General features: G+C 38.5%; 1 protein-coding gene across 4 annotated transcripts in view; it reads left to right on the top strand.

Moving 5' to 3' along the window:
* The window catches only part of Cdk6 (cyclin dependent kinase 6), a 189,861-nt gene that overhangs the window by 148,494 nt on the left and 14,836 nt on the right, over positions 1 to 26,531 (top strand). For all 4 annotated transcript variants that reach the window (XR_007210085.1, XM_048340027.1, XM_048340028.1 and 1 more), the window contains exon 6: positions 26,128 to 26,178. Coding sequence is in view for 3 of the 4 variants with exons in the window: in XM_048340027.1 (XP_048195984.1) it covers positions 26,128 to 26,178 (51 nt within the window). In the remaining variant the exon portion in view is untranslated. The remainder of the gene's footprint in view (positions 1 to 26,127; positions 26,179 to 26,531) is intronic.

Below are 26,531 nucleotides of genomic sequence, written 5' to 3'. Positions count from 1 at the left end.
AAAAAAAAAAAAAAAAAAAAAGATGAGACAATCCCTAACTAAACAGCAAAAAAAAAAAAAAAAAATCTCACTTTCTATCATATTTGTGATCTTTTGGACAGGATAAAGAAAAGCTTTAGTGATAAGGTGTGTAGATTGTAAAATAGTCAAATAGTGATTTCCCAGCTTATCAGAACCCAAGTTGTACTCTTGAACACTTCTCCAACCGTGGAAAGATGAAAAGGAATTTAAGGAACCTCATCAGCCCTGTCTCCCTCATCCTTTAGGTTAAACGTCATCTCCTTAAGTCTTTCCTGACCACCATATATTCCCTAATGGAGTAGCATATTTTCTTACTATTACTAACCACTTAATGATTAGATTTCTTTTACCCTAATGTGTAAATTCCCTAAGACAAGCATCTTATTCCTCTTTTACTTTGTCTCGCTTTAAGTATACTAAGGCTTGAACTCAACCTCCCACTTGCTATGCAAGTATTTACCATCTGAGTTATGCTTATTTTCCATATAGAGTTTGCACACTTTTGGAGCTGGGAATATGGCCTAGTGGTAGAGTGCTTGCCTTGCATACATGAAGCCCTGGGTTCAATTCCTCAGTACCACATATATAGAAAAAAACAGAAGTGGCGCTGTGGCTCAAGTGGTAGAGCCTTAAGCAAAAAGAAGCCAGGGACAGTGCTCAGGCCCTGAGTTCAAGCCCCAGGACTAGCAAAATTAAAAAAGTTTGCACACTTTTTTTTTTCTCAGTGTCAGCTCTAGATCACCTCTGAAGCCTCCTGAGTAGCTGGGTTAACAGATGTTCACCACTGTGACCACTTATTTATTGAAGTACAGTCTCGGTAATTTTGTTCTTGCCTGGCCTAAGCCATGATCAACCTATCTTCTCCTCCCAAGTATCTGAGGTTATAGGCATGAACCACCACACTCAGCCCAGTCTTTCTGTGCTCCCTGCACTCACAGAGTGATGAGAACAACATTGACTCTAATGTGCTGAATGAACGAATGAAGTAGTGAAATGCTATGTGATCAGTTTGTTCCCAGTTCATCGACTTGAAAGCTCCTCAGGTTCTCTTTCGTTTTATGCAATCAGCTAAAGAAAGTTACCTGGTCTCAACAAACACCAAAAGCAGTATCATTTCCACTTCATGATTTTCTTTGAGAAAAACTAGGATTTTTCTGTTCGGTCTTAAGTCCACTAACAGTTCCATTGTCATATCTAAAGTACTCAGTCCAGTGAAGTGGTGATGAAAACCAGTTTGGAAGAATATCTGGTTTGGTCTCTTATCATTTCTTAGCTGGACAATGATGACTCGTTATTATCCATCCCTCAACCTCAGCTTCAAGTGTAGAAAGGATATTGATGTACAACTCCCACATAGTGGTGATCTAAAGTTAAAGATTGGCTGCATATGAAGCACTTTGTCTCTTCTACTGCACTTAGTAAATCTAAGCCATGATTGTTGTTTATATTGTTTTCCAGAACAGGATTAAGGCTTGTTTCTTATCTAGCATCAGACAGGGAAAGAATTCAGTGTCAAAAAGGCTCAGGCCCTCCTTTGTCAGGAATATGGACAGCACTTCAAGTACAAAAACTTGAATGTGGGTCACGGCTGACTTGGTGGCATGGCCAGATGACTCAATAGTGAAGTCATGAAGGTTCTTTACATCTGTGCCTCTCACCCCACCACAATCACTACAAGACTAGAACTGGTCCAGGACTCTGGCAATAGGATGAATATGCAAATGAGCTTCAAGAAACCCATCTCAGAATATTAAAGCAGCTGGTCAGTGCTCTTCATACTGAATCTTGGACAGAGGGGTTCAGGATTCCTGCCTTGTCTCTCCATTGTTTCTGCAGTACATCACAGAATCTAGAGTACAGTCCCCAAGGCTCTCATAAAGAATCTTGTCCTAAGCCACAGTAAGAAGGATCTCACACCAGCTCATAGGGAACTCCCAAGTAGTCAGCAGGAAGAAAATGACTCTCTTGCCATTCTTCTCTTCAGTTGTCCTTTTTTAAAAAAAGGAGACATTAGTTAATTAGAATGCACTTTAACTGTCCCTTCCATATCTTGGCTGTAGTTGGCTCACTATTTTTGGTTAAGGAAAGAGTCATGGCTGATACATTTAATGATTTCACAAAGACACAGCCGCCTGAATTTGTAAGGCAAGTGCTTCCGTCTCCCTTCTTAAGAGGAGTCCCATTTGCCTTACTATTTCCAAATCATGTAGTTGGCAATCTAAACTGTTAAATATAATATACATAAAACACTTGCATTATGTAGATAATTACACCATTTTCATGGTTTGTATTGTGTCTTTTATGTGACAAAGTTAATACGTGATTGTTGGAGAACACTTTTGAAATATGGGCCAAAAGTACAAGATAAAAAAATATTTATTGTACTAGAAAGTAAGAAAATGCTAAAACAAACAAACACACACAAAAAAAAACGAAAACAAAACTAACTAACTAATGGACCCTGTAAGATAAATCACAAGGTTTAGCTTGAGGAAGTCAATATCTAAGATATTTTCACATTAAAATACATAAACAAAATAAAATTCAGAGCCCATACATGTGTGAAGAAAGAGGAGAGAAAAGATTTTTCTTAAAGTACAATGCCAGCTAATAAATATACATACAAGAAATATTAGGCTACTAAAACTAGTAAGTGGAAAGTTGATACAGAGCAGATTTACAGAGTGTAACTTTCTTTAGAAACTGATTATTTTAAAGTAAAATGAAAAATTATAAATGATAATAATTCAGTGACCAAGAAATGATTATTACCAGTGATTTGATGAGTATTTTTAACGTTTCCTATGCATATTTTAATTTTAAAATGAGATTATGATTTTTGTAATCTGCGTTTCTTTCTATAAAGATAAATCATGATCTTGCTTGCATTTAAATATTCCTTAGCACTTGATAGACATGTAATAAATATGTGTTGAAATAAAATTTGTAAGATTTCATTAAGTAAGGCTGTGATGCATGCACGTTTGTACCAAAAATTCCTGCATTTTCACAGTGATTCCCTTAGGACTAATTTCTGGAAATGGGATAGTAAGGTAAAACTATTCAAAAACCTAAGACATTTTTGCTTTGTAAGAAATTTTTATTATATACTAGTTGTACAAAGGATTGTACAAAGGAGTTTCACATATAATGTACTTTGACCAAATCCATCCCTTTTTAATCCTTCTTAGCCTCCTCCCTCACTTTTAATGTCCTGCCCTGATTTCTAGCCCCCTCCCCCAGTTTTAATGGGTTTCATTGAACATGCATGGATAGTACTTGCATCATATTCAACCACCCCATTGCCTTGTTCCTTTTGCCTGACCCTGTCACTGGTTTCACCACCAAACAACCCACCTATTTTACACATTCTTTTTAGGCTTGATTTCACAGAGAGAACATTTTGCCTTTCTTAGAGAGAATATTTGCCTTTCTCAGCCTGGCTTAGGCAAATCCATGAGATTCATATTTCCAGTTAACCCCCAAAAAGCTGAACCAGAGTTGTGCTCAAGTGGTAGTGCCTCAGCTGTGAGTTAAAAAGTTGAACCAGATAGTGAGACCTTGAGTTCAAGCCCCAGTACTGGCACATATGTATACCCCACCCCCCCCCCCAAAAAAAGAAAGAACATGAAAATGAAGAAAAGAAAAGAAATGTTCCTCTTCTTATAGTGTATAGGTTTGATTCTGTCAAGACCTAAATATAGTGATCACTGGGTTTCCCAAAGCCTTCACTTTCTTATATTGTTGGAGCAGGAAGTCGGAATATTTTGTTAACACAGAAAGCTCCAATTGGGAGCTTTTGATGAAACCTCTTTTTTTTCTTTGTGATAGGCTAGCATTGAGTACCATTGTTATCACCTGAGGCAACATGCAGACTTTAAAGCCAGATCCTTAACAGACATGAGCACCAGCAGTTTCCAAAGATGGATAGGGCAAGGTATGGGGTATACATGTTCTTTGGGCAGCTGAGCAGTGTGCCCTTTTATACCAGCTGGTGCCCATGGTAACCCTGATCAGCTGACTTAAGCCTCCAGCAGTGGGAGCAGGGGACATATTATCTCCCTATCCATGAGTTACACAGATTAATAAAGAGAAGCAGGAAAAGGCTACTCAGAAAGAGAGATGTCTTTTGATTAAGATGAGCAATTGGTAAAACTGTACCATGCTTTGTATTGGCTGATGTTTGTCATTTGCTCTTAAACTGGCTTGCATATTCTCAAGCAATGACAGTTGGGCTAACTGAGAGCCGTTAGTCAAATCCAGTAACAGTATTAATCTGTGGTTGGAAATGACTGTTAAAGTAAGTGCCAGGCTATTCAGTTGTGGTTTTTCTTCCAGCTTCCAATTGTGCCAGGCTTCCAGTGGGAGGAATAGAGGCTGCGGTAGAGGAAACCGTTGATAAACGAAAGAAACCAGAAACTGTCACTACCCATAACAACAAAAGAAAAAAAATATTACAAAAAAGGAGGGAGATGACAAAGGAAATTGTACAACTTGGTCTAAGCCTGTACAGTCTGCTGTGCTCATGAGGCAAGAGGCTGGCATGGCGGTGGTGCCTAAGGCACTGACTCTAATTTTCCAATGAGAGCAGCAGGGCTGTAAGCACCAAACCATGCTCTCCAGTAATACTGCTGAGCAAGAAAGCTTTTCTTGAAGGAAGTGAATGACTGGCCTTTAATTGAGACTATTTCTGTCCATTTCCTGACATTACTCCTCAGACCACTAATGCACAAAGGAATCTGGGAAGATTTAGTCATCAAGTTATGTTAGAGGAGGCTGCCCATAGTGCTTTGTGCTGAATTTTCCAGAACAAATGTTCAGTAATGTTGCCACCATTCACCAGTTATCAAGAAATATATACTGTAACCGAGAAGTATAGCAAAGTCTCTACCTCCAGTTTCTTTTATTTCGAGAATTTCAGACTGGCAGTTATCTGTCCGTAGGTGTTTACCAAAGCTCTGAGGAATGCTTTAGAACTCTACGGAGAAAAGGCTCATAGTAAATGTGATTCAGTGAACTGAAAGATTAATTGACTCCATATAGGAACAGAAAACATGAGAGTAACAATGGAAGACAGTATATTTCCCAGTATGGAAAGGCTGTTTCACCCAATTTCACCCAATTTCAGATGTTCATTGTTTTTTTGGGTTTTTTTCCCAATTGATTTCTTCTGAAACCAATCTGTTAGTGGCATCTTAGATTCAAGGGAATCTGGTGTTTGTGTTTGGACAGGCAAAATTCATCATTTTCTGCCTGTCACTGGCATCCAGTGTCTGGGTTGTTAACTTTGAGACCCAAAGCATTTTCAAATACTGGTATGGAAAATCTATTTAATTTGGCCATACTGGGGTTTGTGCTCAGGGCTTCAGGCTTGCTCTGCAGGTTTTCTACCATGAGAGCCATGTCCCCAGCATATTTATGAAAATATATATATATATATCATTTTATAGTTACAGTATATAGTTACTCAGGAGGTTAAGGTCTGAGAGTTGCATTTTGAAGCAACCCCAGGCAGAAAAGTCTGTGAGACTCTTTATCTCCAATTGGACAAACAAAAAACTGGAAGTGAAGGTGTATGGTTCAGTGATACAATACCAGCCTTATATGAAAAACCTAAAGGGAGAGTTTCCTGGCACTGAGTTCAAATCCCAGTACTGGCACCAAGAGCCTTGATCATGGATAGACCATAGAATCTGAGTTTGTGTGGCTCATAGGTCATATCCAGTCATTGGCAGAGCAGGATAGGGTTTCCTGTACAACCTGGAGAGTCGCACAGAGTGTGTTGTCTTTGCTGCTGGTCAGAACAGACACAGAGCAGGGCTCAGTGAGGCTGACAACCACATCTCTGAAGCATCCTTCTATCTGAACACGGGCAGAATTCCCAAATGAAAACGCCAAGGTACCAGGAAGGCTCACCTCAAATAAGAGGGGTCGGTAAGAAGGGAGACAGGAGAACTTTGTTCTGTGGTAGGATGTGGGATGAGGGAGTGCTGTCATTCAGCTACTTTGTACTCAGGCTGTGGCCTCCTCCCTACTTTCAAGTGTCAGACTCATCTTTTGCAATAATTTATTTATTTGAAAAGTAGTATCAATGCTAAGAAAATAATGCCAAAGATAGGCTGAAATTTTGTTTGATTCATTTTGGTAAGTTAGTAAAGAACAAAGAGATTGCTATATAAAGAAAATTAAGGGCTGGGAATATGGCCTAGTGGCAAGAGTGCTTGCCCTGGGTTTGATTCCCCAGCACCACATATATAGAAAAGGGCCAGAAGCGGCACTGTGGCTCAAGAGGTAGAGTGCTAGCCTTGAGCACAAAAAAAAAAAAAGAAGCCAGGGACAGTGCTCAGGCCCTGAGTCCAAGGTCCAGGACTGGCAAAAAAAAATAAAATTAATAAAATTAAAATGTCATTTAGACTTCTTAAACATTTCAAAACAAAAGTAATGTAGTAAAATTAGTTCTGTGCCAGAATTACACAACTTGGAAGAGCGTTTTAAGAGCGATATACAGTTTATTATCAAAGTATACCAAGTGTTATCTTTAATGTGTTAAATTCATTTACCCATAATACTTTGTAACTTTATACTACTCTAGTTAATTAGCTGAGATAAATGAATGCAGCATAAACTTTTCAAAGTTTTAAGTTTACCTTGATTCTCCTTATTTACTTTTCCAAAATATGTGTGTACACCATTGGATTTTCTTGACTTATTGTAAACTTAGAGTTTTACAGTTTGATATTTGATCTTGACTTAACCTCCCGAGAGCTCAAATCCACTTTTTAGAATGAGGATAATATTTACCTAGCATTGTGTAGTTAGAATTAATTCAGGTATTAATGTAAAATAGACTAAGCCAACCCTTTCCTATAATAACCACTTGGTAACTTTCACTTTATTTTATTATTAGCTGTTAACAGTGAAGAAGAGTTATCCTCTCTACTCTTTTTAATTTGTAGTGTTTATTTATATAACTTTTTGGGCAATAGTAACCTAGAGATTTAAAGATTCTAGTACATTTCCTTAAAACTCCTTCTAAGATTGTGTGTGCTGGTACTGCACTTGAACTCCAGAGACTTGCACTCTTACTCAAAACTCTTGCTCACAACTGGTACTCTACACTTGAGCCATGCCTTCAGTCTGCCATTTTTCTGGTCAATTGGAGATAGAGTCTCACAGGTTTTTCTGCCCTGTCTGGCTTTCAAGCCTACTAGTGTTCTATAGCTCATCTTCTGGAGTAGCTAGGCTTACAGGCACGAACCACTGGCACCCAGCCCTTTCAGGATTTTAATCTAGTCAAAAGTTGTATTTTTATAAGTTAAAAGAATCTAAATTTGGTTTCAAAGGAAAATGTGTCCTTCATTACAATTTCATGACTGCTAAGAATAATCAAAAAGTCAAACAGCCAGTAAATAAACTTTACATTGAAAGTTAACATTTACTTGTTTAATATATAAAACATAACCAAATTATTTTCTAAATCCAGAAGCAGTTTTTGAATAAAATATCCATGTCATTCTCATAAGACTTACTCCATTTAAATCTTCAGTTTTGTTAGAGGCCTATGAAACCTCATATCACCCTCACTCTCAAAGCTTTTTGTTAAATGTCTGCATATTTATCTTTTTCTGATTCCAAAGGCTTAATAACAGGTACACATGACTGCATTTTCACTTCTTGTTTTTAATGAACTTTATTGCATTTCTTATATTGAAAAGTAAAGTCTTCAGCAGTTTTGGGAAAGGATTTGGAAGGATAGGGGAGGACGAAAATTACCTGTAATCCATACATCAAAATGTATCTTCACATTCCCATTATTATACTTTCTGGTAGGTAGGTAGGTAGGTAGGTAGGTAGGTAGATAGATAGATAGATAGATAGATAGATAGATAATACTCTATTTTAGTATATAATACATAAAGTTACAATAATAGGTAATACATTTTATATTACTTAAATATATTTACTACATTTCCAGTCATATATATAATATTTAATTTATGTGACATGAAACATCTTTTGTTGCCAAACAAAAAGAAAATGTAGCAAATAGTCACATCTAGAGAATGTGTAACGCACAAGGGTCATAAATACAATAACTCTTAGCCTCTTCATTTTGGGTTGTTGTTTTTTTTGTCAGCCACCATTGCCCAACATCCTCCTCATTTTTTTAGAAAAAAATCATTTTTCGCTGAGTGCCAGTGGCTCATACCTATAATCTTAGCCACTTAGGAAGCTGAGATCTAAGGGTGGTGGTTTGAAACCAACCCAGGCAGGAAAGTTCATGAAACTCTTATCTCCAGTAAACCACCAAAAAGCCAGAAGTGGAGCTGTGGTTCAAGTGGTACAGTACTAGCCTTGAGCAAAGAAGCTCAAGGACAGCACTCAGGCCCTGTGTTCAAGCCTCAAGACTGACACACACACACATGAAAGTTATTTGTTTCATAAATAAACTGCTTCATATAAAGGCTGACCTTAACATTTGTTGGTAACATATTTTACTGTGCTGCAAGAACTTACATTTAAATATCTCAGAAAAGCAGTATTAATTAAAAATCATAATATGTAATGTTTCCAGCTCCAAAGCTAGCACACTCTGTCTTAAGTTGTGAATTCTTCTCAACTCTGTTTCCTACATGAAAATCATAATGTCCATATTTCAGGGTTGTTTGTGGAGATGAGCAAAATAAAAATCACTGTTGTTTTTATTCTGTTTTCATTAGGCCAGATCAATGCCTTGAAAAATAAAAATTAACAGAAATATCACCATTTGTAAATAAACATGAATTAAAATGTTCAGACCCACTGCTAGTCAGGGATATACACATTTCTATAATAATTTATTAATACCTTCAGAAACAGAAAGTATATTTCATGAACTGCTCTATTTCTGGTATCCAGACCAATATCCAACACTCAGTAAATATTCTCTGAAGAAATGATTAAATGAACAAATAAATGAGTAAAAGTGTCAAACCTCTAGTTATTCATTACAGCCATAAGGACCTATGTAACTTTCAACATAAAGAAAAGACCGCATTCAAGAGCAAGGAACCTTGGTATTTATCATCATCCTAACTTATGTCATCTCCTAAGATTTCTAATGTTCTTTATAATGAACACAGCAAAATATCATGTCTAAATTAAGTCCGCATTCTTTGTTTTGAGGAAGGACTAAAATAACAACAGCACTGAATTTCTATTGCATATATAATCATGACAAGACAAGGAAAAGAAATGACAGAGAGAGGGGGAAAAAAGAAAATGGACAACAGGGTATTAACTAAATGACTAACATTGGGATGAGTGAGCATTCGATTATATTTGCATTCTCATCATTCTTTTTTTTTTTTAACTGAGCCAGGATAATTTTACTCCTCAGCAGTTCTGTCTACTTCATTCACATGGTTTGCTATTTTTATCATATTTTCATCTGTGATACAGCCAGAAGCTGGGATACCTGATTTTTACAGATGACCAGAAGTCATCACTGCATTCAGTGAATTGTTAATGAGTAACAGAGACAGCATTATGAATTTGGTCTCCATCTTCTGATTTTATACTCCTTTCCATTACACATGACTAAGTGCTTCTGTCTTGTTCTAAAGAAGTCTTTGGTGGACACAACCCTGTTCTGTTCTAGAAATAGCATTGCAACCTGGTCTGCCAGAATGACCAATTTCATGTGTTTTTAGGAAGCTGGGATTATTCTTTTCCCTCTTAAGGGAAGTACAATAAATCACGCACCAAAAATAATGCTTTAGCCGCCAGATTTTGCTTAGTAGGTGGTTTCCCAAGGATGATCCAATGTATTGAGTCATCTTATGAGCACTTATTTGTACATTTTTTTCTCTTTTTTACATGTTCAACCTTTCAAGCCCTCCTGGGAGGTTCAAGGCTTTCTTACAATGAATATAAAGCAGAATATTTCATCCCCCAAATATCCTTTTTCCTTTCGCTTCCACTTTTCAAATCTAAGATAACCCATGATTTCAGAGAACAGCAGGATAGAGACCTCATATAAAACAGTATTTAAGTTTCTCTAACATTGGGAACAATCCATCTCTTTCCCTGCATTACAAAAAAAAGAAAGTATAGACAAATATGCATAAATATGTGGGAACCTGTATCAAAAACCTTATTGAGACATAAAAGATCTACATAGACACAAAAGTTAAATATTAGGGAAAGATTTATTTTTTCTGAATGAAAAAAGAATTTCTCTTGGCCAGTCCTGGGGCTTGAACTCAGGGCTTGAGCACTGTCTCTGGCTTCTTTTTGCTCAAACCTAGCACTCTGCCACTTGAGCCACAGCGCCACATCTGGCTTTTTCTGTTTATGTGGTGCTGAGGAATCAAACCCAGGGCTTTATGCATGCTAGGTGAGCACTCTACCACTAAGTCACATTCCCAGGCCCCCTGAATGAAAAGATTTTATAACAGTCTTTCCAAGCTGAGCACTGGTGGCTCACACCTGTAATCCTAGCCACTCAGGAAGCTGAGATCTGAGGATCGCAGTTCAAAGACAACATGGGCAGGAAAATCTGTGAGACTCTTGTCTCCAACTAATGAGCAGAAAACTGTAAGTGGTGCCATGGCTCAAGTGGTAGAGCTCTAGCCTTGAGCCGAAGAGCCCAGGGACAGCACTTAGGCCCAGAGATCAAGCCTCACGACGTGTGTGTGTGTGTGTGTGTGTGTGTGTGTGTGTGTGTTTTTCCGGTGACTTTCACAACTACAATCAGAATCCCAGTAGGATTTTTCTCAAATATTTGGGAGAGTGAGATTGGTGGGGATAACCAGGAAATTTTTTGAGTGACAAAAAGTTATGAAGAGAAATTTCTATTATCAAGCACAAAATGTATTATGCAGCTGTAATAACCAAAACGATGCGGTATCACACTAAGAAACAACCAACATGGATGAACCAGTGTAGAGTCACAAAACACCAAGACAAGATAAATTATGCAGGACTCTAGGCATTCACACACAGTGAGACCAAAGGAGGATTCTCTTAGGAGAGGGACACAAAGACACAATGCCTTTGTGCCTCTGATTATATAAAATAATACTTATCGAAATGAATTCTAGGAAATGAAAACCCAGTCACAAGCAAAAATACTGATGTATTTCACTATGTAAAAATTGAAAGCTTTTGTTCATCAAAAAATAATGCTAATAATAAACACATTGCAAAATAAGTATATATCTTGGAGAATATGTTTGCAATGTATATAACGAAATATATCCTCCTTACTCTATAAAGTATACCATCCTTAATATAAAGAGTTCTTAAGGTTAATTGGGAAACAAACCACTGTCACACTGCAGTGTAGCTACATTACTGTCGTGGCCACATTATGTCAGTGTCAGAAGGCTAACCAAGCTTTATAATCAAAACGCAGTTTCAATGACACAGAAGACTGAAAGAAATTCAGTTCTTATTTTCCATTCACATATTCTTTGTGAAGAGGTAGTTTAAGGAAACTACACATGGTGCTATAAATACCTCAAGACAGTTTGTCCACATTGACACTTCCATTTCCTAAAATGAAACCCTCACTTGGCCCACAGGGAGAAGAAAGGCCGGCTTTGTTTACCAGCTTTCCTCCAATAAGCACATCCATATGTTAGAACTTCCTCTCATGAGTCATACACAGTTGTCAAATACCAACTTTACTTTGTTTGACCAGGGCAGAAATCAAGTCCTGTGGAAGCACAGCACAAAGTCTGAATCATTTGATTGTGTTTTATTCATATCTGAATTTGCATCTGTCACAAACCCAGTGTATCTTCTGTGAAAAACTGCATTCTTCAGATATTACTGAATTAAAAAAAGCAATACCATTCAAATTGAGTCTGTTCCATGTAGATAGTTTGTGAAATTTCTGAGGAATGTTATGGGGTTCATTTCCTGTACTAAATTGTCAAGTTATCACCCATGGCTGGCTCCACCTAAAATGTGCTGGAATATTATATTTCTATAGGATACCAGCTACCATTTGTAAAGCAAAAAGAAAATATGCCCCATGCCATAGGAGTTCCCTGTCATGGATATAAAAGTTATAAAGAACAGGAGGAAGCACGTGTGGGACTAGTGTTTTTTTTTAATATGTCCTTGATTCTTTTCTTCATCTTTGTTATGACTGCTAAACACTTTCTTGTCTTTGTACTTTTCAAGTGAAGGACTGCATACTCTGGGTTCACTCTCTCCAGGAATGTGGTGACGTCTTCATTTGTTTGAGAAAGATCTTAGACAGTCTGTGACTTCTCTTTATGTACTTTGGTCTCTCAAGTTTTCTACACTGCCATATACCCATGTATATATTTACAATCAGCAAAATGGATTATTCTTTTTTTAAGTGCCAGCCCATCATTAAAAATACAAATAGGGGGCTTGGAATATGGCCTAATGGTAAAGTGCTCGCCTCGTATACATGAAGCCCTGGGTTCGATTCCTCAGCACCACATATGCAGAAAAAGCCAAAAGATGCGCTATGGCTCAAGTGGTAGAGTGCTAGCCTTGAGCAAAAAGAGGCCAGGGACAGTGCTCAGGCCCTGAGTTCATGCCCTAGGACTGGCAAAAAACAAAACAACAAAAATACAAATAGGACAAATAAGCTTTTGGGGATTTTAAGCTAGTTCTTGGGTCAGCAGATTTATCCTAACAAGACTGGTGGTAACATTTTTTTTTGTCAGTTGTGGAATTTGAACTCTGGGCCTGAGCACTATTCCTGAGCTTTGTTGCTTCTAACCAGTGCTCTTCCACTTTGAACCAAAACTCTACTTCTGGTTTTCTGAGAGTTATTTGGAGATAGGAGTCTTACAGACTTTCCTACCCTGGCTGGTTTTTTACTACAATCTTCAGATCTCAGTCTCCTGAGTAGCTAAGATTACAGGCATGTGTCACCAGTGCCAGGCTCATGGTAATTTTCACAGAAATCTCTCAAGGCTTGAGACAAGTAAATAACACTACCATATCTATATGCTAGGCAGTAAGAAAATCAGCCTTCCACTGTTAATAATATTTATAACCAATGATTGAATCCAAATTGAGGCTATGTTTAGATCATTTGTAATAATCGTTGACTGATACTTTTGCTTCCCTTTTGAGAGTAGCTTCCGAGCTGGAAATATGACCTAGTGGCAAGAGTGCTTGCCTTCTACACATGAATCCCTGGGTTTGGTTCCTCAGCACCACATATATAGAAAACAGCTAGATGTGGTGCTGTGGCTCAAGTGACAGAGTGCTAGCCTTGAGCAAAAAGAAGCCAGGGACAGTGCTCAGGCCCTGAGTTCAAGCCCCAGGGCTGGCAAAAACAAACAACAACAAAATAAAAACCTTGAGAGTAGCTTCTTCTTTTTTAAATGTTACTCCAGCCAACAGACACTTTTATTTCAGAAAACATTGTTTTCCCTCAAAGCAACATTAAAACCTTTAGTATTAGAAAGATATTGTTTTACTTGACTTATATAACTGTAACCCCTCTGTGCTTGACCTTTATAATAACAATTTTTTTTTAATTTAAAGAAGTTGGGTTGTGGTGGCTCACACCTGTAATTCTAGCTACTCGGGAAGCTGAGATCTGAGGATCGTGATTCAAGGAAGTCCATGAGATGCTTACCTCCAATAAACTTACTCAGAAAAGGCCAGAAGTGGTATTGTGGCTTAAGTGGTGGAGCACTAGCCTTGAGCACAAAGAAGCTCAGGGACAACACTCAGACCCTGAATTTCAAGCCCAGGACCAGTGAAAACGAAAGATACGGTCTTGATGACAACTGGCTGATGCCAGCATTGAAGTTTTTGCAGAAGAAAGTGCATGTCTATAAGCATAGATATGATCATATCCACTCCACACCAGAGCTTGGAAGATACCCTGTGGCAAAAAAAAAAAAAATGTTGTGTTGAAGACAGGATTCATGGATGCAGAGATTAAAATAAGAAATGGTTTGGAAAGCCACATTTCAGTTGCAATAATGTATGCAGTATGTGTTAATGAAGTATGTTTCCATGAGATGGACTTAGTTTTGCATTTTACTTACTCTTCACATAAGTATTTGAAGTCAGGCTATCAGAGAGAGAAAACTTGAGACTTAGTTGTTTTGAGTGGTATATGTTGCTGATGAATCTCAGTTCTGTCTCCTGCTACACCTGGATAGCATTTGTGAATCATTCTCAACTCACTCTTCAGCTTGTCCCACCAATTAATCATCATATTGGACAAGAAGAATTCTCCTATGCTTCCTATATGTGTGGGTAGCTCCACCCCCTGAAAGCCTCCGTGGATGTCTGCCTCCAGATTATACTTCCCTCAAACTGTGACTTTAACCAATTATACTGAGACATATGCAATTCTATCCCTGCAAAGTGGAAAGAGGTATATGGTTTATAAAATCTTCTCCTGAAAAATAACATCTTAAATTGTGGTACAAAGATATATTATGCCCTCACACCTACACACACACACACACACACACACACACACACACACACACACACACACACACTCTAGTCCTTTAGTGAGCTATTATGGCAGGGGGCGGGGGGAAGATTAAACCTCCATCTAGATCACCTTATTCTCCAATGAAATTACAAAGGATGAATTTTCATTTGCCTCTTCTGCAACCTACCTTGTGCCAAGTGTCCTGAATAGTATCACCAACCATCCCAGGTGCTTGGGGATTCGAAGTTCTCTGGGATATAGTATTCGCTATGCTAAACTGGAGCTATCCTGGACAAACTGGGCTGGTTGGTCATACAGTTCCTGGGCCCTCCCCTACCCAAACAGCTAAGCACTTCTCACTTCGTTCTTAATCATGGATAGCTTCCTGTTATAGTGCTTCTCTCTTTCACAGGCAGGCACGGGACATCATAAAGCAAGGGCAGGAGTTGTGAAGCAGAATGAAACTGTTGTAAGGTGTAGTGAGGTTCTTACAAGTTGACTAGATCTCTGATTCACAGCTGTGCAGAGCCAGAGCATCAGTGGTTCACACTTGTGATTCTAGCTACTCAGGGGGCAGAGATCTGAGGATCGGTGTTTGAAGCCAGCTCAGACCACAAAGTCCATGAGACTCTTATCTCCAGTTAATCACCAGAAAGCCAAAAAGTAGAGCTATGGCTCAGGTGTTAAGAGTGCCAGCCCTGAACACAAAAGCTCGGGAACGGTACCCAGCCCTGAATTCAAGCCCCATTATTGGCAAAAGAAAAAAGAAATCTGTTGAAATTGTTTTAAGAGTGGGAAAGGAGGTAAGGGAAAGAAAAAGAGGAGGTGAGATTGATTGGGATGCATGTATACATGTCACAATGAACACCTCCCCCTTGTACAACTAATGTATGCAAATAAAATAATTACTTCTGACAATGAAAATACACTCATCCAACATTTCTTCAGAAGAATAGATGTTTTATTTTAATGACTGTTTAATCTTTTTATATGTAAATATGACTCCATAAATATATTAATTTCTTAGTTTTCTCTGGCTTTCTGAGATTTGATTAAGTTGTAGCTTAATTTTAATGTTCAATTTTGAATTAAAAATGATAGTCTCCCTCTCTACTCTGTCTCTCTTCTCCCCTCTTCCTTTCCCTCCCTCTCTCAGAAGTCTAGTAAATGTGAGCCCTCTGTGGGGAAATAGGTTATTCACATCTGGTAACAAGGAGAAAATTGGTTCAGCTGTTTGTTTTCCTTTTTTTGCCAGTCCTGGGCCTTGAACTCAGGGCCTGAGCACTGTCCCTGGCTTCTTTTTGCTCAAGGCTAGCACTCTGCCACTTGAGCCACAGCGCCACTTCTGGCCATTTTCAATATTTGTGGTGCTGAGGAATTGAACCCAGGGCTTATATGTGTATGAGGCAAGCACTCTTGCCACTAGGCCATATTCCCAGCCCCTCAGCTGTTTATTTTTAAGGGAATTTCCAGACTCTTAGTCTGCAGTCTGCAGTAAGCAGTCTCAGAGATGCCAGCATTCTACCTTGTTGGAGATAGTCTTTCTTATAAGTGGCACCTTCCTTCCCTTGTAGAGAACTTTCTTCTCATCTGTCTCAGTAACAGATTTCATCTCAGATTCTTCTTTCTGCCTCAGCCCTTGCTTTTTATTCCTAAGTTTTTCGCCTTTTCCTTCTATGCGGTTTCTCTCCTACCAGCCTTTCTCCCTTTCTGGGCTGTTATGCTTCAAAAGTACCTCCCCTCCACACCCTCTCTAATCCTTTACTCTTCATTTTCCCTTTGCTGCATTTTTCTTTCTTTGTTTTCCAAGAAGCCCATCCCTGCCTGCATACCTGGGCAGAGTCAGCTCCTGATGGCAAAATTGCCATCCTTAACGCCCCTTGCTTCTTCTCTGATGGTTTTGGCAAGATGTGGGGTTTAGGAGAGTAATTGTCCTTGGATCCCAATTTTTAATACCCACCATTTCTAGTCAGATGTTATCTAGTGTCTAGTGTAGGCTGATTAAAGCATAAATAGATACAAGACCTTCCCAATCCAGTTGAGCTCCCAGGCTTACATACCTACTCAAATGTACAGATTTGTACAACTACATATGCTCATACTTGAATTACCCAGAGATGGACCATGAAAGAAAATTCTGAATGTAGGAACTGAAGTTTATGGAAAGAGAGAAGTAAAGCCTTCTTTTTGGGATAAGCAATGATTATTCAATATATATTCATTGAGTACCAGACTTGGACAGACTGGGTAAGTTATGTGCTCTGGGTACAGAAACAAGGAAAGGATAGCTTTGCCCTTAGAAAGTTTTCTGTTGGTGTCAGATGCCGTGGCTTACACCTGAAATCTTAGCTACTCAGGAGGATGAGATCTGAGGATCACGGTTTGAAGCCAGCCAGGACAAGGGAGTTCATGATAGGAAAAGCCTGAAGTGGTGCTGTGGTTCAAATGATTGAACACTGGCACAGAGCACAAAGAGGCACAGGGACCAGGCTCAGGACCCCAATTGAAGCCCAGAGGGGGGGGGGGGAAATGTTTTCAATTGGTATAGAAACCAAATCAATGAATAATAATAGAAATGAGCTAGTATCGAAGTAAGGAATATAATCTATGGCAAGTTAACAGTGTTTTTGGCTTTTTCCCTTCTAATTTGAAAAGTAACTTTGGTTCATAGAGCAATAGAGGGGTTATTCTTATTAAAATGTAATATGTACATTGTGGGGAAAAAGTAATTAGCACTCACAAAAGACTGACAGGGAAATATAAGAAAGCAATAAGTCACTCACCTCACCACCAGGAGTAAAGCAAAATAGCGTCCAAAAAGTGCTTTTTTTAGACATAGGCAGTTGGTTTTATTATTAAATCCTAATCTGATAAATCAGATGTTATGAGAGATTCATCTCATATTAACAGGTCCTTCAGAACTTGTAGAACATAGATCTTTGGATGTGTACTGAGTTGACTAAAAACATTTGTCACCAAGCTTCATAACATGTACTTAAGCCTTTCATATATTTAGGCCTGAGGCAGTTTTCTTAGTAGTCTTTAGTGTTCTGGATCTAATGTTTGATTAAGAATATGAATGTGTGTGCATGTGTATGTGGGGGGGGTGCGTGTGCATGGGTGTGTGTGAGTGTGTATGTGAATTGAAACAAGGCTTTTACACAGCTAGGCTAGTACTTTACCAATGAGTTACATACTCAGCTCAAGAATAATTTTTAACTACTATTTTTTAACTGTTTTGAGATATGATTTTTTTGAGATATCATACAGTTGACGCAATAGTATACTATAATTCAATAGTCTTTAGTTTAATGTAGCCAGAGTTGTGCAAAAAGCATTGAGTTTTACATATTCATTGCCCCCCAAAAATAGCAGCTAAAGTATAACCACAGGTCAAATGGGGGTTCAAATAGTGTTCTGTAGGGTGACCCATAACTTTCTTATCTTTTTAATTCCATCTGTAAATGAAATCTCTTTTCTTCATTCTGCATGAATTACTTCTTTTCTCTAACAGACATATTTGTATACACTGTTCATCTACACACAGCGTATCCCACTTCTACATGTATTCCATTGCTCATTGAGATTATTAGTGAGGTTTATATGTTCTTTCTGTTATTTTCTTTAAAATATGCATAATTTGAAACTTGATCCTTTGACCTGAGAAAAAACTTTTTTTTTTTATTTTTGCCAGTCCTGGGGCTTGAAATCAGGGCCTGGGCCTGGGCACTATTTCTGAGACTTTTTGTGCTCAGGGCTAGCCCTCCACCACATGAACCACAGCACCACTTTTGGCTTTTTCTCAGTAGTGTATTGGAGATAAGAGTCTTGTGGACTTTCCTGCCCAGGCTGGCTTCAAAATGCAAATCTTCAGATCTCAGCCTCTTGAGTAGATAGGATTACAGGCCTGAGCCACCAGTGCCTGGCTTGAAAACAGACTTTTTAATACATGGCGATGTAGGTTTTTTGCCAAATACATACAGAAACAAATGATACTACAAATTCAGATTTAATCTTCATTGGAAAATTTAGCATTCATCTTTGACAAAACTTACTCTTTCCTTGATAAAATTGTAATGGCTGTGACGTGTGAGAATTATGTAATGGCTCTGAGAAAGGCTTACTCTGGAGTTCATCACAGAGAGACAAACACCCGTTTTCTTGCTTTCTGAAAAACTTTATCTCCTGTGTATAATATTGAACAGGAAAAAGAGAGATGTGTGTGTGTTAATTCTTAGATACCTATTTTAAAGCTGGACATTCTAATGAGTAGTATATATTCATTATCGCACTTTGTGGATCCTTGAAGGTAGAAGGTGTTACCTCCATTTTACAAATGAGGCAGCAAAGGTCTAAGGAAATCAAGGTCCTTTGGGAAGAAATGAGTGAGTAGGGATTCATTTGCAGAACAGACCATCTCTAGAGTCTTCCCCAGTCAACAAATACCCTTGGAAACTCAGCATATAAATGAAAAAGAAAGAAATGAAGGGGTAAATTAAGACTTACTACCCTCTTACAAATTCAAGAAAGCTTTCAAGAAGATCCTTGCCAAAAAGTAAAAAAAAAAAAAAAGACACCAAGAATACTTGTTTTGGCATGATAATGCCTTAGGTGATACTGTGAAGAAAATTGGCTTTGCTATGGTTTGAAAGGAATGCAATTTTGCCACTGTATTTTGCAACATTCTCCAATTAGTAGGAAAAATGCTTAGCAATGTAAATGAAAATCTTTATCTTAGTATTAACTATTATGAAATGTGTGGCAAAGGAATATATTTGAAGGAAATAATTGGAAATAACCTAAAATTCTATTTCATAAAAAATCATGGCAATAGGGCTAGTAGTATGGCTCAGTAGTAGAATATATGCTTAGCATGTGTGAGGCCCTGAGTTCAAAATCCTGTACCAAAAATAATAATAATAGTAATGTTCCTTTCAGAGTATTGTTCAGTTTTCAGATATTTCCCCCAAAACATTGTGAAGTAAATTGGCATTGAAGTGTGCCATGACAAAGTCCTTGCAGTAGGTCTCTCTGTAGTTTAGAGCAAGTTTAATATAGGAAGAGACTCCCATAAGTGACAGGAGTGTTTGTACAATAAAATGTAATAGTCCTAAGAAATGAGTATGGAGGCAGTTTTAAAAAATAAATGGGAGCTCATAGCTATATGATAGAAAGAGCTGATAAAATTAGAAATGAGGCTCATGAAATCTGGAGTCCATGAAGGTGTTTGGTAAGTAAAATTTCTGTGCTGTTACCCTAAGTACTTTCTTACAGTTTTTGATATAGCAAAATATGAAACTCACTGATCTTGGTGATGCTGTGTATAATAAAAATACATTTCCTTGCATGCTAATTCAGGAAAACAATTACATCATCTTTAAGCCATAGTTGGTAAATGCAGTTGTTCTGCTTTCATAATCAATCTCCAAAAATACATATATAAAAAAGAAATGCTTTGGCCTTTAGATTTGCTACTGTCAATATAATCCTTCTGTTGGTAACTGGTTATAGAGGAATCCGTAGGTATGGCACCTAAATAGACCATATGATTTTTGCTTAGTGATTGTTTCTTTGAAAAACTTGCATAGCTTTGTTGTCTTTTTAAGAGACTCACTGTAAGTAATAGAGCATTGGGTTCATTCTTCAAGCAGGGTCTCCTCTCTCTCAGTGTATCTAGGATTTCGAGAAGGGTTATTTTCAGGCTATGAAATGAAACAGAGATCAAAGTTATACTGGGCATCTTCAGGTTCCCTTGGTCTTGACATCTCTATCTCTTTAAGTTTCCTCTGCTTTCTTCCACCTCAGCTCTATGTCCTAGTAATAAAGATTCAGCCAAATCTAGGTCTGTGTGTGTGTGTGTGTGTGTGTGTGTGTGTGTGTGTGTGTTGGCTGAATCATTTTACAATTATAAAATCATCCAAGACAATAGAACTGAATTATCTTCTTCCCTTAAACCAAAAGAACATAATCAAAGGCTTTGGTTTATATTTATCTGCCTAAAATATACTGTAAGCCAAATAAACTTAAAAGATATTTAACTCGGCTAACTTGAAGAGGGAATTATTACTCAAAATGACCTTAGTGAAGACACAGTTATGGGTTTGTTGGGGCTTTTTTGTTTTGTTTTGTTTTGTTTTTGTGAGAAAACGCAGACTCTATAATCTCAGGAATTTTTTTATCCAGAGAGCTTTTATTTAGAGACAGATTATATCCTAGGAGGTCCCTGTTAGCAGAATTAGTCTTGCATCTGCATATTATACCACAGCATATTAAGATTTCCTGTTCTTGGTGTACATAGATAACTCTTGTATCAAAAACACGGCTTGTACAAACTATGAGAATCTTCAGCCCCAAATTGTGAACAGATAGTTCTGGAAATTTGATCACATTCATTATCTACCTCTGTTTCATATGAAACATTTCTATTGTCAAAGGATCCATTTTAATAGGATCTGAGAGTACACAATCAAGACTCAGTGGTTTTGTGTAACACTGCCAGCCCACATCTACAAAGGCAAGTAATATAGCTCAGCCACACACCAGGTTTCCACTCCCATAGGTGCCGAAAGTCATTCTGACATCTACATTAAATGCTGCCCCAGAGATTCTAGTATTCCCCATAGCAGGTTTTACTGAGTGTTCACAAAATGGTGGTTATGATTCAGACTGTAAAGGAGAGCCAAATGTGTGGGCCAGACATAACTCTGTCACAAGCTCATTTTATTTTGTAGGCCAGATCTAGCCATTAAGAAGACTTTGGGTCTTGGGTGTGTGGCAGAATAGATTATCCTCTGGTAAAAGAAACCTAGCAAATAATAGGCAAAATATAGAAAGAATTTGTTAAAATCGTAGAGCAAGAAAGAGAATATTGCTTGGAGGTAGAAATGAAAAAGGAGTTGAAAACTATAACAGTAAGGGCATGGGCCACTGCTACAGCTAAGCCTTCAGCTGGGTTTCAGTGCCCACTGCTACAGACTGAATGTGCTTCCCCCATATCTGTATTCAAGACTCCTAATCCTAAAGGTATTAAGAGATGGAGACCTTGAGAGGTGACTAGGTAATGAGGTGGAACCCTCACAAATGAGATTAGTGCCCATAGAAGGAAGTGTCAGAGAGGTCTCTTGTCCTTCTTGCCCTTCTGTATGAGGAAGCAAGAAGGCAGCCTTCTATGAACCAGGAAAGAGTGCATCACTTGGAAAGCCCTCCCATCCTGCAAAACCATGAGGAATACCATTTCTGTTCTTTTTCAAGTCCCCTAGTTTATGATGTTACATATAATAGCACAAAGAGAACAAGACACACACTGAAGAACAAGAGAGTCTATGTCTTTGCCTCCCTAGAAGAAACATTCATTCAAGATAGTCTGCTTTGTTTGTTTCCCAGTAGCCAAGGCCAATGAATTTATGCCAAGCCATGTCATAATACTCAAAGTTGGTTTCACACCCACATCTGTGTCTTCGTGATAGGGGATGGGGTTGTCATGTTCACATAGCCACTTACTTTTTTCAAATTTTTATTATCAAACTGATGTACAGAGGTTACAGTTTCGTACGTTAGGCATTGGATACATTACTTGTACTGTTTGTTACCTCGTCCCTCTTACCCCCCTCACATAGCCACTTATTCAGCCAAGTTAATAGTGCTCCATTCCATGTATAAACTTACTGAGCTGACACTGCTGGCCAGTGCTCATGCTGTTTTAAAATCAATCTGTAGCAAAGAGCAGTCAATTATGTTTGTTTCTAGGCCTATTAATGCCAGCTTTTGTAATTTACTCTCTCACATTAAGGAAACAAATGAGTGTGAAAAGAAAAAGTATATATTAAAGGTAGGCAAACAACTGTAAAATAAATTAGTCCTGGTAGGGGTGGAGTTAAAAAAATTTAGGTGAGGCTGGGAACATGGCCTAGTGGCAAGAGTGCTTGCCTCTTTTATGAAGCCCTGGGTTCGACTCCTCAGCACCACATATATAGAAAATGGCCAGAAGTGGCGCTGTGGCTCAAGTAACAGTGCTAGCCTTGAGCAAAAAGAAGCCAGGGACAGTGCTCAGGCCCTCAGGCCCTGAGTCCAAGCCCAGGACTGGCAAAAAAAAAAAAAAAAAAATTAGGTGAACCACTTTCGATCTGCTTGGTGGCAGTAACAAAATACCTTAGACTAGGGAATATGTTATAAACAACAGAAATGAATTGCTCACAGGTCTAGAATCTGAGATATCCCAAATGAAGATGGCAACAGATTTGATGTCTGGTGAAGATTCTCTTCTTCAAAAATGGCAGCTTCTTGCTGCTTGCAGACATGGCAGAATCCCATTTGTAAAGACGGAGCTCCCAAAGGTCCCATCTCTTAGTACTATTGACTTTGCTATGAGGTTCCATTATGTGAATTTAGGAAGAGCATCAACATTGAGATAATAGCAGCCATCAGTCAGTAAAGTCACTGTAGAAATAGAGCATTCATTTATCTGGTGGATTGCTTCATTCCTTGTTAAAAGTCAAGCAAGAATTTAAAGACACTTGCAAATCAATCTGAGTACTTAATCCCACAGGCACTAGTTTGTGAAATACTCACAATTTTTTTCCACAGAGTCCCATGCTGTTTCTCTCCCTGCGGCTTAAGCTGCAGAGATTTGAGCTAAGAAAAAAAAATTACCAAAATAAAAGTATTACATCATAATAATGAGGTATACACACTTTAGGACAAGGCAGACCTGGTTTGAATGTTAAGTCTGCAATTTGTTTTATTTAAGTTAAGTCACATGACACCTCCAATTCCCTCCCCTCATCTGAAAATAGCAATAATAATATAATAAATAAAAAATTTGAATTTTTGTGAAATTCAGTGAGATCATGTTTGGGGAGCACATGATACCATGCCAGTTACAAAATTTACACCGGATAAAAGATAGCTTTCAAAGATTGCAACTTTCTTTTGCCTTTCTTAATGTATTAACTGAAGTACTGTAGATGCTAATTCATTAGAAAGGCAAAATTAGAGCAGGAAAGGGTGGGCCAGCGCTATTCAGGAAGCTGAAATCTGAGGATCACAGTTCAAAGCCAGCCCAGGCAGAAAAGTCCCTGTAAGACTCTTGTCTCCAATAAACTACTCAAGCCAGAAGTAGCACTATAGCTTAACTGGTAAAGCACAAGCCTTGAGCACAAAGAGGCTTAGGGACAGCACCTAGGCCCTGAGTTCAAGCCCCAGGACCAGCCCCCCCCCCCAATAAAAAATGAGGGAAAGTGTGAGTTGGGAGGGATGGGTAGAAATACTGAAAGGGGGCTGGGGATATGGCCTAGTGGCAAGAGTGCTTGCCTTGTATACATGAGGCCCTGGGTTCAATTCCCCAGCACCACATATACAGAAAACGGCCAGAAGTGGTGCTATGGCTCAAGTGGCAGAGTGCTAGCCTTGAGCAAAAAGAAGCCAGGGACAGTGCTCAGGCCCTGAGTTCAAGGCCCAGGACTGGCCAAAAAAAAAAAAAAAGAAATACTGAAAGGGGTGAAGATGATCAACACACTTTGTATTTATGAGCTTCTTTGTTAAATGACAACTCCTTTGTACAACTACTTAAGGATAATAAAATATTTTTAATTTTTTTTGGAATTTTGAGAAAGACTTTCCCTTCTCATTTTGCTATTTTTTAAGGCCTATCTCTGCTGGGGATTTGTCTCAATGGTAGATTGCTTGCCCAAGCGATTGTGGGGTTCAGAGGTGTATTCACCAGCATGGCAAAAACTAGCTGCACAGATTGACTTTTATAATCCAATGCCATGATTCTTTTTTTTTTTTTTTGAATGTGTGCTTGAACTCAGAGCCTACTACTCTCCATTAGCTCCCTCCATTAGCTCAAGGCTGGCACTCTACCACTTGAACAACACCTCCACTTGTAGTTTTTTGCTGGTAAATTGGAGAAAAGAGTCTGTTTGATTTGTTAGCTTGGGCTAACTTGAAACCTGGATCCTCAGATCTCAGCCTCCCAGATACCAGAGGCTGGGCTTCATTCAGCATATGAATTGGAAGGGGATACAGTTCAGCCCATGTGGTTGCTTTAAGTACATGGTTTTCTACAGCATGGAAATAATCAATTTCAGGAATAATGTCAAGAATAGAAAGAATGAGTGAGGAGTTTTTATCTTCTAACCACTGAACTCATCCATGATCTTGCATGACACTCCATATTTGACCTATAACAATCATGTTTATTAAAAATATATTTTTAGGAGCTGGCTAGGAATGTGGCTTAGTGGTAAAGTGCTTGTTTAGCATGCATGAGGCCCTGGGTTCAGTTCTTCAGTACCATATAAACAAAAAAGAAAGTCATTAAATAAGCCATTAAAAGAATAGTTAAGGGCTGGGGATATAGCCTAGTGGCAAGAGTGCCTGCCTCGGATACATGAGGCCCTAGGTTCGATTCCCCAGCACCACATATACAGAAAACGGCCAGAAGCGGCGCTGTGGCTCAAGTGGCAGAGTGCTAGCCTTGAGCGGGAAGAAGCCAGGGACAGTGCTCAGGCCCTGAGTCCAAGGCCCAGGACTGGCCAAAAAAAAAAGAATAGTTAAGAGGTCAAATTTAAGGCTTTATAAATTGATAGTGTAAAAAAAAAAAGAGAAATGTTCTCAATATAAGCTACAAGTATGTTTGATACATTAGTGTTGAAAATACCTATTTATTTGTATACCATAGGTGTGTGCAAAATCAGACAAAAATTGTAGTTATGTACCAATTCAGGTGAAGCATGAGGGACAATGATTAGGGAGAAATCTAGAGAAGTACACTCCAAAAAGGCTATCTGAATTACTTAGGAAATATCACAAAAGGAGCTTATTAAATTGCCAGTTAAAAGTTTAGTGTAGACAAATGGGGCTGTGTGGTCAGAAGAGGACATGGTAGCCTCTGAAATTCATGGCTAAGGTTGTAAACTTGAAATGGTTAGCAATTATAAAATGAGAGAAAGGAAAGAATGATCAAGAATACAGACTCAGAGTTTCACTGGCTCACTGCAGGATTCAGAATAAACAGGCCCATGGAGTATTCTGGCAACAGCAATTTGAATGAACAGTACTCTGAGACAGTCCTTACCCGGGGTGAAACTAGGGCCATGATGGGCCCAACCCTGTCATGCAGTTAAGTCAAACTTTAAAACATTGTGGCAGGGCTGGGAATGTGGTTTAGGAGTAGAGTGCTTGCCTAGCATGCATGAAGCACTGGGTTCTATTCCTCAGCAAATTATAAACAGAAAAAGCTGGAAGTAGCGCTGTGGTTCAAGTGGTAGAGTGCTAGCCTTGAGCAAAAAGAAGCCAGGGACAGTTCTCAGGCCCTGAGTGCAAGCCTCAGAACTGTCAAAAAAACAACAACATTGTGGCAATGGCATTGTTGTTAGAATGACCATAAGTGACATATACCAGGATTATGATGATGATGATGATGATGATGATGATGATTACTACTACTACTACCTGGGAGCCAGGAAACACCAGTTATCTGTGAGAAATCTTTACTGTGAGATGAGAAAGAGAGACAGACAGACAGACACTTCATTGATCCATGGAGAAATGCCATAATTCTTCTTTCCTATCCACAGAGAATTATTTTGATTCTTATTAGCCAGTGATAATGACAAATGTGATTGAAATAATATAACATTCTGTGTTTCTCTTTTTCTCTTTTTTAGGCCTCTTTTTCGTGGAAGTTCAGATGTGGATCAACTGGGGAAAATCTTAGAGTAAGTAATGACTGTACTTTCATATCATTGGCTGTAGTGCTGAAACATTCACAGTGACTTTCCCCTGATCTTCTTATAATACATCTATCTCTTGTCTTTTCCTACCTCAAGCTGCTGCAGCATTGTTACTGTGTGTGTGGTGAGTGGGGCAGGGGAGAAGGACTGTGCTCTGCAGAGCTGATCATGATGTGTGGCCTGACTGCTCTGCTGTGCTGTGGATGCTGTATATTGCCTGCCTGAAACTTCATGTGGATGCTCTTTCTTTGCTTATCTCAGCTTCAGCCCTTTGGTATATATGTTTTGTCTGCTTATGGTCATTTCAAATCTGAAGTTGGGCACTTGGTCTACTAACT

This window comes from Perognathus longimembris, chromosome 2 (genome assembly GCF_023159225.1).
Source record: "Perognathus longimembris pacificus isolate PPM17 chromosome 2, ASM2315922v1, whole genome shotgun sequence".
Lineage (NCBI taxonomy): Eukaryota > Metazoa > Chordata > Mammalia > Rodentia > Heteromyidae > Perognathus > Perognathus longimembris.
This window is presented reverse-complemented; position numbering and strand designations above follow the sequence as displayed.